Source organism: Oncorhynchus masou, chromosome 23 (assembly GCF_036934945.1).
Source record: "Oncorhynchus masou masou isolate Uvic2021 chromosome 23, UVic_Omas_1.1, whole genome shotgun sequence".
NCBI classification, from domain to species: Eukaryota; Metazoa; Chordata; class Actinopteri; order Salmoniformes; family Salmonidae; genus Oncorhynchus; species Oncorhynchus masou.
The window spans coordinates 40,745,808-40,759,236 of NC_088234.1; the positions used below are offsets into that span (position 1 = coordinate 40,745,808).

Below are 13,429 nucleotides of genomic sequence, written 5' to 3' on the forward strand. Positions count from 1 at the left end.
TTAGCCATGCTGGTTAAGTGTGCCTTGAATTCTAAATAAATCACAGACAGTTTCACCAGCAAAGCAGCCCCACAGCATCACACCTCCTACTCCACGCTTCACGGTGGGAACCACACATGCCGAGATCATCTGTTCACCCACATCACGTCTCACAAAGACACGGCGGTCGGAACCAAAAATCTCAAACTTGGACTCATCAGACCAAAGGAAATATTTCCATCGGTCTAATGTCCATTGCTCGTGTTTCTTGTTCCAAGCAAGTGTCTTCTTCTTATTGGTGTACTTTAGCAGTGGTTTCTTTGCAGCAATTCGACCATTTGGTTACCAAGTGGTGCAGCGGTCTAAGGCACTGCATCTCAGTGCAAGAGGTGCCACTGCAGTCCCTGGTTTGAAACCAGGCTAAATCACATCCAGCTGTGATTGGGAGTCCCAAAGGGAAGCGCACTGTTGGCCAGGGTAGGCCGTCATTGTAAATAAGAATTTGTTCTTAACTGATTTGCCTAGTTAAATAAAGGTTAAATAATAATTTAAAAAATGAAGGTCTGATTCATGCAGTCTCCTCTGAACAGTTGATGTTGAGATGTGTCTGTTACTTGAACTCTGTGAAGCATTTATTTGGGCTGCAATCTGAGTTGCAGTTAACTCTAATGAACTTATCCTCTGCAGCACAGACAACTCTGTGGCAGTCCTCATGAGAGGTGGTTTTTGCGGCTACACTTAAAGAAACTTTCAAAGTTTTGAAAAGTTCCGGATTGACTGACCTTCACGGTATAAAGTAATGATGGACTGTCATTTCTCTTTGCTTATTTGAGCTGTACTTTTACCAAATAGGGCTATTTTCTGTACCCCACCCCCTCTTGTCACAACACAACTGATTTGCTCAAATGCATTGAGAAGGAAAGAAATTCCACAAATTAACTCTTAACAAGGCATTCCTGTTAATTGAAACACATTCCAGGTGACTACCTCATGAAGCTGGTTGAAAGAATAACAATAGTGTGCAAAGCTGTCTTCAAGGCAAAGGGTGGCTACTTTGAAGGATCTCAAATATAACATATATTTTGATTTGTTTAACACTTTTTTGGTTTCTAAATGATTCGATATGTGTAATTTCATAGTTTTGATGTTTTGTCTATTATTCTGCAATGTAGAAAATAGTACAAATAAAGAAAAACGTGAAATGAGTAGTTGTTTCCAAACTTTTGACTGGTACTGCATGGTCAATGTGAATTCATATTGTGAGAAGAAAATGCATCAGCAATCTCATGGCATGTTGAACCACAACATTACCAGAGATTTTACTTTATGGAGAGTTAGTATGCAGGTTTCATGAATCTTGCCCTGGAGGCAGCTCTGCAGGGTAGTCCCTTGCTGGCACAGCCACAAAGTCATAAATCAAAAGTCAATCGTAGCCACACTGCAAACCCTAATCCCTAACCTTAAATGAAGACCAAAATGCTCATTTTTGTTTTCATGGAATTTATGACAGCGGAAATCGCTAAGTTCTGTCTCCAGGGCAAGATTCATGACAATAAACGTCAACCTACAGTGAGCATGGCATCAGGTTAGATTCATAGAAAGGCATGTGCCTTTGGAGATTGTGACAATTTTTACAAATCGACTTTGAAATACTGAACTTTTATATTGTTGTGATTTCCATCCATCCATCCATCAATTCACCGACTCACTAACTAAGGTATTTATTCGTTCATTATTGTGTGGGGAATGCATATTGATTCTCCTTCCTTATGTTGAAATGTTAAGCATTTCTACAACTACACACTAGGCAGTGTGTTTTGCGAGGCAATTACAGTCTTGTGCGTTGCTCAAGAAGGCAAGATGCTCCTCTTGTGATATGAACTAACAACCAACAACCAATTACCAAAACCACCACGCCATGTTACACCAAATCATACCTGCTATTAAAAAGATTACACAACTACCCACAGATGGAAAATACTGCATTACAAGATGAAATGAATCTTTGTAGACCATACACACTCAGTACTACAACCAATTGTATTTACTGCAGTGGGCTAAATCAGGGTCGCAGAGTGTTTCTTGGTCGTCTTAAACAAATCTACTTTGAAACAAAAGTATACACCTCACACACATGGTTATGGGCTTCAAAAAAATATGTACCATATCAGATATAGAGTTGAAATGTATTACATTTTGAGTTTGCAACACTTTATATACATCACAGAAGACTGAAATATAATTTATAATTATATAATTATGTAAAAAATTATAACATTCCACCTATGAGGCCACTAGAGGGAGATTTGGTCATTTGACTGCAGGAAAGGGCTGCCAGACAGAATTAAAATGAACAGCTATTCAACATGCAAATGATGAAATTATGTTTATTAAACCATTTTAGCACTTTTTCATGTTCATTTATAAAACCGTACATCGTGAAATAATATTTTTTTTAGAGTGCAATTACCCAGAGCTGACTCAGAGCAGTCCTCTCAGGAATGAAGTTAAATCTTAACATCCCTTTTGTATCTCAGCAATGCAGATATGGAACATGGCAATCCCACAAGACAACGTCAATCAATCAATCAAATTCTATTTAGCTAACCGACCCTTACAATACAAGTATAGCTGAGTGCTTGGAACAATCTAGGCCTAGTTCTTAACTAAGCTTTTTTTTTGCTCGTGCAAGGCCAACTGATATAACTCCACAACCAAGAACTTTCCAGAAGTTTTTTGAAATACGAATAGATTGAAAAAATATATATATACTTTGAAGTGATAGTTCTCTATGGGACATTTTCGGCAGCTTTAATATCAGTGGGCGAATTGAGTGGTGTTATTTCCCTGATTTTGTATTAGTATGAGTGCAAGAGGTGATGTTCATATTAATGACACTCCTTCGTGAGCTGTCCATCTTGACCCACATTAAACTGTCACTCGGAGAGCAGATGGCACACACACACTCTCTGCCTAAGAGAGGTGGAGTGGCCATGGCAACAGACTCATAATGGCTACCCTGGTGTAGGGGAATCGCTGGCTCTAAGTTGTTGAGTACCACCTCAGTATATTTGATTGAATCACTCTATTCAGTGCACAACAGAACTGATATCAAGTTAAAAATCCTGAGATGTTACAGTTCCCCTTTCTAGTAATTGAGCTGTAAAATAGACCAGATTCCATACCATTATCAGGAAGATATTTTACACTCTTAGAAGTAAAGGTGCCTGGAAGAAACTTTTGGGTTCCAACACTGGCAGAACCATTCCAGTTCAAAAAGGGTCCTTGAGGAACCCCTCTGAAAATGGTCTTCAATGAACCCCTGTGTAAAATGTCAACACGGAAGCTTTTTGTGATGGGAGGAGTTAGATTTTGAACCTTTTTAAAAATATATTGTAGAGGTGCCAGTCTATCAGATTGGAGGTGTGGCTTTCAGATAGTTATTTTTGGCCACCCGTTAGTGTAAATGTAATTCCTGTTCATCATGTTAAGTTTGTAAACTACAAATTTAACATTTCCTTGACTATTTATGCATATAATATTAACACTGTTGATTACATATAGTAACAAAGTGTTAATAGGCTGCATAGGCTCTTGAGGAACTCATACACCTCTGTTAGCTTCATTGAAGCTACACAACTGTCAGTGTTTAACCCTGACGTGACGACTATACAACAGAACAGATAAACAGGAATGACAATTACTCTAACACGTGGCCAGAAAAGTATCTATCTTAAAGACATGCCCCTACTAAGCCACGCCTCCACTCCAGGGTTCCTCCAGGAACCCTTTGCTACATTGAACCATTAAATGTTCCTCAAAGAACCCCTCATCTAACCGAAGGTGCAAACATGAACCATTGACGAGCAATGGCTCCTTGAGGAGCTATATGGGTTCTTTGAGGATCTCCATGGTTACTAACGTTACTACTAATTCTAAGAGTGTAGTGTGGTTAGGTCTACTACATACCACTGTACAGATTTTAATTAATTACATAGATAACAGAATTATCCACATACACTTTCACATCAGATCAAAACAAACTGTATTTAAAGTGCATTTAAAATCACAACACACTTTACAGTAAAACAATAAAGTCAAGCATTTGCAATAATTCCCACAACAATGGCTCAGAATGAAAGCAAACACTGAATGAAAGGAGTTATTAGATTTTGAGAAAGAACTTCTTCCTGTATAGCAGGAAAGCGATGAGGACCCAGAGAGAGGTGGCCCACAGGCTCTGGAACAGCTTCTCCCAGTGGCTGTCCACAAAGCGCATCTCCCAGCTGAAGGGGAAGTAGGACCCCAGGAGAGAATGGCCCACGTACACAAATATGGAATTCAACCCTGCAGACCACCACAGAGACAGGAAGTCAAGGTATCCAAAAACAAAGGCATGGTTATCAAAAGTGCTTGCATGAATCAGGGAGCCTTTCAGCAACTTATTCCCATTGGGAAAGTTGTCATTCATTCCCAGCACGAAAAACAGGTTGAAATGACATCATCACAAACTGCTTGAAATTACATCATTATGGTGACATCATTTCAACCGGTTTTGCCCAGTTTTGCCCACTGGATTGTAACACATTGCCTTGTTCCTTGATGTCTTAGCAATGTACCCACCCCTGTGCCATCTTCCTTATGTACTTACCTGGGTAAATGAAGGGTTGGCCGCCCCACCAGCCCTTAACGTCCATGACGAAATACATGACTCCCAGCAGGAGGAAAGAGAAGCAGCCCATACAGGTGATATATGACAGAGACCTACAATATTTGAACACACAACACATATACACTTTATTGTACAAGCTATACAGCTGTAAAAGTTGCACCTGACTCTATCTACTGTATGCTGTATAGTGCACAAATAGATAGTCATTATAATTCTTGGCTTCTCTTGAAATAAAATGCACTCTGTTATGTACGCACTGTTCTGTTTTTACACCTGTATGAGGAGTGCACTGCGTGTACACTTTTCCATGGGGAAGCTCGGCACTTGTGATTAAGAGTTTGGATGACCAGTACAAAGCGTAGCCATATAAATGCGGAATAGATTTGGCTGCTGATGCTAAGCTACAGTACAGTACGGTAGGCTAGTACGATGCATTAGCGTCAGTTGCTGGATCCTTGGCTCGCGACCCATGGAGCCATGCCGGCGAGTCACGTCCCAGTCTGTTCCAAAGTGCAAGAATGTTTCGATCTATTGTAAAATGGCCACCTCCCAGATCATTGCAGCAGCAGGCATCTTTTATCTCATCTGAAGGAGGGTCAGAAAAAGACTAAGGCCGGGAGTTAATGTCTTTCAGACAGTCCGGGCAGGGACTCATACTCAACAGCTCAAAAACCTGAGCATGATGGACTGCCTATGAAACCAGGGCAGGTATAATGGCTAAGGACGAGCTTGGCTATAGAGAAGAAGCTTGTGTGGGAGAATCATGGGAGATTCTGCTTACATATCATAGATGAACCGGTACTCTGTCTGACATGACATTAAACTAATTCATATTCATATTACATGCAGGGTGAGCGTGGAAGAAACACGTCAGCTGCAACATATATGGCTGTAATCATACTACATTTCACGCAAAATCCTTACCGTGATTGAAATGTTCATCAAATATTTGTGCATCCGATGGGAAAGTCTAGACATTGAATTCACCTACTTTTCATACTCTGTGGGAATACAGTGAGCGCTGTGTGAATTTCATGCTAATATTGTCCCCTAAACTCCATATTGTCCCTCTGCACTTTTAGAAAGGGAGGGGCTACCTCGAACCATAAAGGGTTCATCAGCTCTCCTTATAGGAAAACCCTTTGTGTTTCCAGGTAGAACCTTTTACAGAGAGCTGGCAAGGGGGCAGTTTTCCTGCCAAGATGGGGGGTAGGGAGGGAGTATAAAACAGCCTGTTTTCCTCCTGGCTGTAAAGAAGAGTGATCTTGTCGGAGGATGTATCGCCCCGGCTTGCCTCACACTCTCTGACAGCCGGGGTGATTAGTTACAGCCGTATCTGTCATTAGAGGTAAGTAAACGCGTGTTTGAGCAGGCCTTGATTTGTGCCTGCTGGAAACTCATCCTTTCTTTTGTGAGGAAAAGTGACTGGAGTTAGAGGGTCAGGATTCACTTACCAAAGGTTTTTATTGACAGGTATAAATCCTTCGTCTCGCGTGCACTTAGAAAGGATGGCTGCTGAGATTCCCTGAGGGTGGAAATGAAACAGATTTCAAATCGATGCAGGCGATAAAGCCAGCAGTATTGGGTCTGCTAAAACGTGGGCCAACAGAGTCAAGCGAGTCAGTCAGATTAACTGGTTATCTGAGCCTCAGATCAACAAGGTTCCTCAGAACTGCAAACCAACCGCTTCAAATCCACCTCTACCACAGCTGGATCTCTCCCAGCTCGTACTGGGTTTCAGGGTAAAGCATTTGTAGCCTAGAAGAATAATGCTTCTGTCTACCAATTCTTAGAAATAAATATGCATATCAAATATCCATAAACACCTTTATTGCATCATATATATATTTACCTATATGAATAATTAAGCTTTATTTCCATTTTTTTGTTGTGCTTGTGCATTCCTTTAAGAAACCCTGTAGATCCGAACCTAAACATGCTTGTTAGGTGGATATCCATCATTTGTATAGATGACAGAATCGATGGTGTGGAAATAGCCTGGCTGTGGCTAGATTGAGTCTCCAGGCTATGCAGGCAGGCAGAATGTGGGCTGGTATGTGGGGCAATCGCTCAATTTCAATCTCTCACTCCCCAGCCCTGATCGTTGAGCTTGAATTAACTCTGGCTGCTATTTATTGGAATGAGGAAGCACGGCCGCCCCGGAATATCAAGGCACCCTCAGTCAGACAGAGAATTCATGCCACAACAACACTATTGAAACATCTCATCTGTCCCTCCTAGCGGTGAACTGTCTGTCTGTAGCTGAATCTGTGTATCAGAAAGAATAAGCAAAATCCTCGCTCAAAAAAGAAAAACACAGGAGTTTATTTCACTTTAAGGTTAAAACGTAACGTTTCGCCCGCCAACTGTGTTATCTGTGTATAATACTGTCCCTGGTCTGCCTGAAGTGAATTCTGTGTAGAAAACTGCCTCTGGTCTGTGAGTATCTGTTGTTGGCTGGCTGTATCAATTAGCTCCTTACCAGGAATGGCTATAACTACCAATGTCAAGAGCATATTTCTGATACAAGAGGCTGCTGAAGTACAGCTTTACCCCTCCTAGAAGGTCACATCTTATCAGACAAGTAAATAATAAGAGCTGGTCAATCAGTCTGACTCTTTTCACCATTTATGTGGGGAAAGACACGTAACACTGTTCCATGTGACTATAAGTAAAATGGGCTAGAATTCCAATAAAAAGTGAATCATCAACCCAAAACCAAAATGCAATGACTTTATTTAATTTTTAATTTTTAATTGAATATCCAAAACGTAGAATATACTTGCAGTGAAGCCGCTCAACAACTACATCATACCAGTCATTCAACAGATTCCCATTCAGAGTGACACACAGAAGCATCCAGGGTCAATGCCCTGCTGAAGGGCACGTTGACAGATCTCCCACCAGGCCAAAGAACATGAACCCGAACCCTCCAAGATCCCCCCCACAGTTCCCCAATAGCTGTCCCTCAACCATTCAAGACCCCTCCCACAGTCTCCCCCCACCCCAAGAATAAATTAAAAAAATACTATTAATTTCATTCTCCACCCTCAAGAACTCTCCAATGCACCAACAACCAAGAGAATGAACTTAAGAGAAAAAAAGACAGAAGAAAACAGCAAACAACAATGCAAAAACCATTATTCTATCTCCTGCACAGGAAGTACACTCCAACTTGTCTCCAATTCCACATCCCAACCCCCAGCTTCCCTCAGTCCATCCCACCTATCTCTGCTGGCCACCCTCTTCGGGTTTCTATGCAACAAATATCTTTCAACTATGCTGTGATGTTTAACGTACCATTTCAATCTATCTAATCGAATAGAATCCACAGATTGCAAGTTGAAGATAAATACTTTTACTAAGAGTATTAGGATATTAGTAATTGACTGACCTGGTCTCTCCAGATCTCCTAACAGTACTATTTCTTGGGTCAATTTTAGATCAATGCTATGCATTTTCAGCCATTCCTGAACCTGAGACCAGAAACAGTCTACCTGAGGGCAATACCAAAATAAATGGTCTGTTGATTCTGTTTACTCACAGCAAAATCTGCAGAGCTTCGATGATTCTATGCCCCAAATATTCAACATTTTGTTGGTGGCAAGAATTCTATATAATAATTTTAGCTGAAAAGCACTAAGTCTTGAATCTTGCATTGTTTTAAATATCAACTCATACACCCTGTACCATGGAATCAGGACATAAAAAATCTCTTCCCAACTATTTTGCAATCTGTATGGCACAGTTGTCAACATCCTGGTCCTCAAATGAAACTGGTATACTTTCCTATTTTTATTTTTATCTAGCAGTTTTGATCCTTTATATTGGGCAGACAGACCAGTTCCCTACCTCCTCCAGCTGCCACCTGCCTCCTCCATTTTGGGGGTAATGCTGTAATCAATTGGTTGTACTCTTGGATTTAGCAGACCTTCCCGTACAATTCTGATAACTCTACCATTCCAATTTACAATATCATTTAAGAACAAATACCCTTTTCAAACATCTTTCCCATAAATACAGGTATTTTATTAACCAGTACATTTGAGTACAGCCATAATATTTGTTGTAATATTTGTTCTATCTTTTCAGGGGGGTGAAATTGAAATTGTAGCCAGCTCTGCAATGCCTGTTTGAAAAAGAGAGATACTTTTCAATTAATCGAAAATGAAACATGGCAATCTGCACAAAGGCAAAAAGGTCATTTTTAAACAATGGATGGGCTTTTCTTAGTAATCTACTTGAGAACCATTTAGGGTTCAAGTAAAACTTTGGAATAAGTGAAGCTTTTAGAGAGAGGTTTAGTGCTTTTATATTTAATAATCTCAACCCACCCAATTCATATTCATTATATAGATATGCACGCTTTATTTTGTCTGGTTTCGCGTCCCAGATAAAGCGAAATAGGTTTTCTATTGAAATTCATTGTGGAGAGCTTGTTTATATATTTTGTGATATGAATACCAAGTATGTCTACTTCACCATCAGCCCATTTTATAGGTAAACTGCAGGGTAATGTAAAGGTAGTATTTTTTTAAAGATCCAATACGTAATATTGCACACTCATAATTAGGTTTTAGTCCTCAGAGTACAGAAAATTTATCTAGATCTTCAATGAGACATTGCAGTGATCTAGCTTGCGGACTTAATATAAAACTTGAGTCATTGGCATACATGGACACCTTTTGATTTCTAATCCTATAATGTTGTTATTGGATCTGATTTTAATAGCTAGCATTTCGATGGCCATAATGATATGGTGACAGATATGGTGACAGCAGACACCCTTGTTTAACTCCTCTTGACAATTCAAAACTCTCAGAGGTAGCCGTTATTAACTATTTTACACCTGGGGTTGCTATACATTATTTTTCTACCCATTTCATAAGAGAATCACCGAAATTGAAAAAATCCAGGCATTTATAAATCAAATACAGTATTACTTCATCAAATACCTTTTCAAAATCTGCTATAAATACCAGGCCTGGCTTTTTAGATGTTTCATGATGCTCTATTATTTCTAGTAGTTGTTGTATATTATCTCCAATGTATTGTCCATGTAAAAACCTGTCTGATCAGGATGAACAATACCTCCTAAAAGTGCTATGCATTTTGGTAGTATTATTGCATCACAACATTGAAGTGTAAGGGGCCTCCAGTTTTTGAGATAGACTGGGTCTTTATATTTGCCATCTGCGTCTAGTTTTAATAATAGAGAAATAAGACCTTCCTGCTGAGTACCTGACAGACTACCATTTCTATAGGAGTAGTTAAAACAATCTAACAATGGAGCTTTTAGTATTTCAAAAAAGGCTTGATATACCTCTACCGGTACGCCATCAAGCCCTGGGGTTTTTCCAGACTGAAAAGATTTACTAGTCTCAAAAAAGTTCTTCCTCTTTAATTTGGCCTTCACACTAATCTTTCTGTACGTTTGTTAATTTTCCATTTAAAGAAAATATTATTTCGAAAGAATTCCTTACTGCAATGACTTAGTTTGTAGCATGTTTGCATCTCAGAGATACCCAGAGAAAAAGTCAGAAAAGACACCTCTACAGAACAAGCATTACATCCTCAGCTTCTTTGACATGAGAAAACAGATCGATGCTGTGCTTCCAACTGCCATTGGCAATGTCTTATTTGAATCACTATTTCTGCAAACAGCTTTTGAAGACAACATATTATATATCTGCCTATTCTATAGGACACCTCCAACATAACAATAACATACAGTACAGAGTATTGTAATATTGTTATGGCTGCTAGTGCTAACTGGTAAATTGTACAACAGAAATATAAAAAAAGAGCAAACATTGGCCGGTAATGTTTTTACATGAAGGTGGCTTACTTTATCACCCTGCGCCTCTGGGAGGTACAAAATGGATCTAATTTATTTTGGCTCCCCAAGCTACTCGCCCTATAATAACAGTCAATAAGATTCTACCCAAGAAACATAATGGACAGATTTGTCATAGGAGTTGAAGATAACATTTAAATGCCTCTGATGGGGCCTCTGATGATGTTGAACTGCTTCACAGAACACACAAATACTTTCCCTTTTTATAGGGTGGTGCATCTGAATCCCATTATACAATCTGCTTTGAAAAGGTATGTCTGTACCTGAAATTGGGGTCTGTTTTGTTCTCAATAATTATCCAAATAATTGCTTCATGTTAACATAATCTACGAAATCAAATAGAATTATCTACATCAAAGGATAATTAATTTATGATATAATGGAAAATCAAACCTATGCAAATTTGAATACTTATAATAAGACTTAATAAAACTCTAAAACAAGGCAAATAGCCTCCTCCATTTTACAGTGTTTATAGCGCCCTCAATATATTCCCATCCGGAGTCTGTTTGGTTCCTTGTTTTTCCTTGCCTTGTTGAGACTTCAAAGGGTTTCTGATCCAGCTAAAACCTCTCCATCACCACCCCTGGTCACCAGGTCCTGGAACTCAAGATCCCATCCCTTCCACCATAACATGGAACCTCTAACTACAGCCGAGGCCATGTAACTTTGCCAGCTCTGCATCATGCATTGTCCCCCCCCCCCCCATTCTTGACATAATTAAAATAGTCCATATGATTAGGCTAAACGTAAAATCACTACATGGGATCTCGTTGAGTGGAGGGTCAAACAGATGAAAAGAGTGGTCGACATTTCACATAACACTTTCCGTTTCCCCACGGGATAAAGTCCCCCCCCCCCCAAATGAAATAGTGGCCAGCTTGTATCCCTTTCTTATTTTGAGACCACCCACACACAGCACTATCCCACCAAAACAGTAACATTACCCGTCAATGTATGTAAGAATCACAATGGTTTCATAATGACTAATCTTTACATCAATACCACCGGTGTACTTCACTTCTGGTCCTGGAGGACTGAAGCGTAGAGGCATTTGTTCCAGCTCAGCACTCAAACAATGGATCCAGCTTATTTTGGTTTTTGATGACTGGTAGATTTTTCTAATCAGATGTTAGCTAACAATATTATGGTTAGACTGGGACAAAAGTTGTTGAGTACCAGTAGTGAGGAATACTGGTTTATACTGTCGCATAAAACCAGGATCTGCTAATGTAAATTGAATCTCAGGGTAACCATACACTTCAACAAAGAGGAGAACATGAGCTCTTTGCCATGATGTCGGAGCTTAATGTAACTAATATCCAGGATTCGTAAACTCTGAATTCACACATGAGAGACACACAAGCAATGAGAGACAGAGACTATCCCCTGGGACAGAAGATACTTGTGTCTGCCCGGAAACAGACATGGTTGTGTTGTTTTAACATACACAGAGATCTCATACCTACTACAGACAGACTGCTAATGAGCTGTTACGACTAACTAGTGACTAAAAAGTGAAACGCCAAATGACTTACATTTCTTTATAGTGCCACATCGTCGTGTGGCTTCCCTTATAAACTAAGATATAACCACCAATAGACTGCAGGGGAGAGGCATTTGTTTTAGTCTTGTTTGGTCTTTGGTATTTTTATTTGAAAGGAAGTGATTACATATATCATGGGCTGTGGTGTTGACTTATCCCAAAGTAATGCAGAAAGAGACTAAAACATGCCAGTAATATTTCTAAACAGATGTGGGAGGCTTTAGAGTACATACCAGGAGGATGGCCCATACTAGGAATCGGGAGAGGACGCTGACATCCTTTTTCCTGTAAAAAATTAGAATTTTTCCCGCCTGTGGAAATAAAGGACACTGATAAGCTGGCTAGGAATACAGGTCATTTAATCATTACTGATACTTTGAAGGAGAAAATCCTTTAAACAGGTTAGATGTAGTCGGTTAACTAAATTGGCCCATAAAGTGGATGTGGTTGTTGTGTGCCTCTGGTATTGCGGTCATATTTCTCATATCCCTTTGGTGCCAGATGTGGCGTGTAAGTCACTGGCGCTCTCTGATTAATTTGGTGATGATGAATATGTCTCAGCTGAGGACATTAGCATGGACAAACACAGGCGAGGGGAGTGGACACCTGGCGTGTCGTCTAAGACTCGCTGACTGAAGGGCTCAGCGCTAACCGCCCACAGGGAATTGCGCTATGCGGCTGCTTTCGCATGGCAACTTCCCACTGCGAAAACGGTTTAACACGACGTTGTCGCCATCAAAGTGCAAGAGTTGTTTCAAAGGCTCCCACCCTAAAGACCCCCAAACTCCGTCCTCACCTTGGGACGACATTCTGTGTCAATAACGGAGAGCAGCTGTGCAGACGTGAGGCGGGAAAATGTCCCTGAGAGAACCTCAATTTTAGTAGACTACTGATTCAACCTTAGTGTTATGATGCAGGGACAAATCATAAAAAAATTGAAAGACAAATGAAAAAAAAGAAATGAAATATCCATACATGACCTTTGTTATTCAAGTTTTGAAATATCGGGAAAACACATGCGTAAGAGGGCCTTAAACCTTTGGCCTTTTTTAAAAGTTACGACTGAGGTACATATCTGGTAAAAACGGTACAAAAATATTGGGTCAAAAACTTGAGGACTGCTTACTTGCATCCCCATGAATCCCATGACGATGGAGTTGATAGTACCCAGAACCCCCTCTGGGTCAAAGGGCTGGGTAGTACGATACATTGCCTGAAAAACACAACACGAGAAGAACTAACAAGCCATTTCCCATGGAGCAGGTTAATGTAAAGACAATTTCACTTATGTGAAAACATTTTTTGTATTTGTTTTGTAACAATGTGCTTGCCATTAGATTCCCTACATTAAGTTGATATTCTTATCATTTGCTGA

The 13,429-nt window shown here is 40.0% G+C and overlaps 1 protein-coding gene across 2 annotated transcripts in view; it reads right to left on the reverse strand.

Annotated features, from left to right (window-relative positions):
* Nucleotides 1-4,007: 4,007 nt before the first annotated feature.
* Nucleotides 4,008-13,429, reverse strand: part of si:dkey-192p21.6 (uncharacterized protein LOC565246 homolog) — a 40,894-nt gene continuing 31,472 nt past the window's right edge. For both annotated transcript variants that reach the window (XM_064932112.1, XM_064932111.1), the window contains 5 exons: nucleotides 13,181-13,267; nucleotides 12,288-12,365; nucleotides 6,106-6,176; nucleotides 4,631-4,743; nucleotides 4,008-4,326 (listed from right to left, as the gene is read on the reverse strand). In XM_064932112.1, coding sequence (XP_064788184.1) covers nucleotides 4,145-4,326; nucleotides 4,631-4,743; nucleotides 6,106-6,176; nucleotides 12,288-12,365; nucleotides 13,181-13,267 — 531 coding nt within the window. In that variant the 3' untranslated portion in view covers nucleotides 4,008-4,144. The remainder of the gene's footprint in view (nucleotides 4,327-4,630; nucleotides 4,744-6,105; nucleotides 6,177-12,287; nucleotides 12,366-13,180; nucleotides 13,268-13,429) is intronic.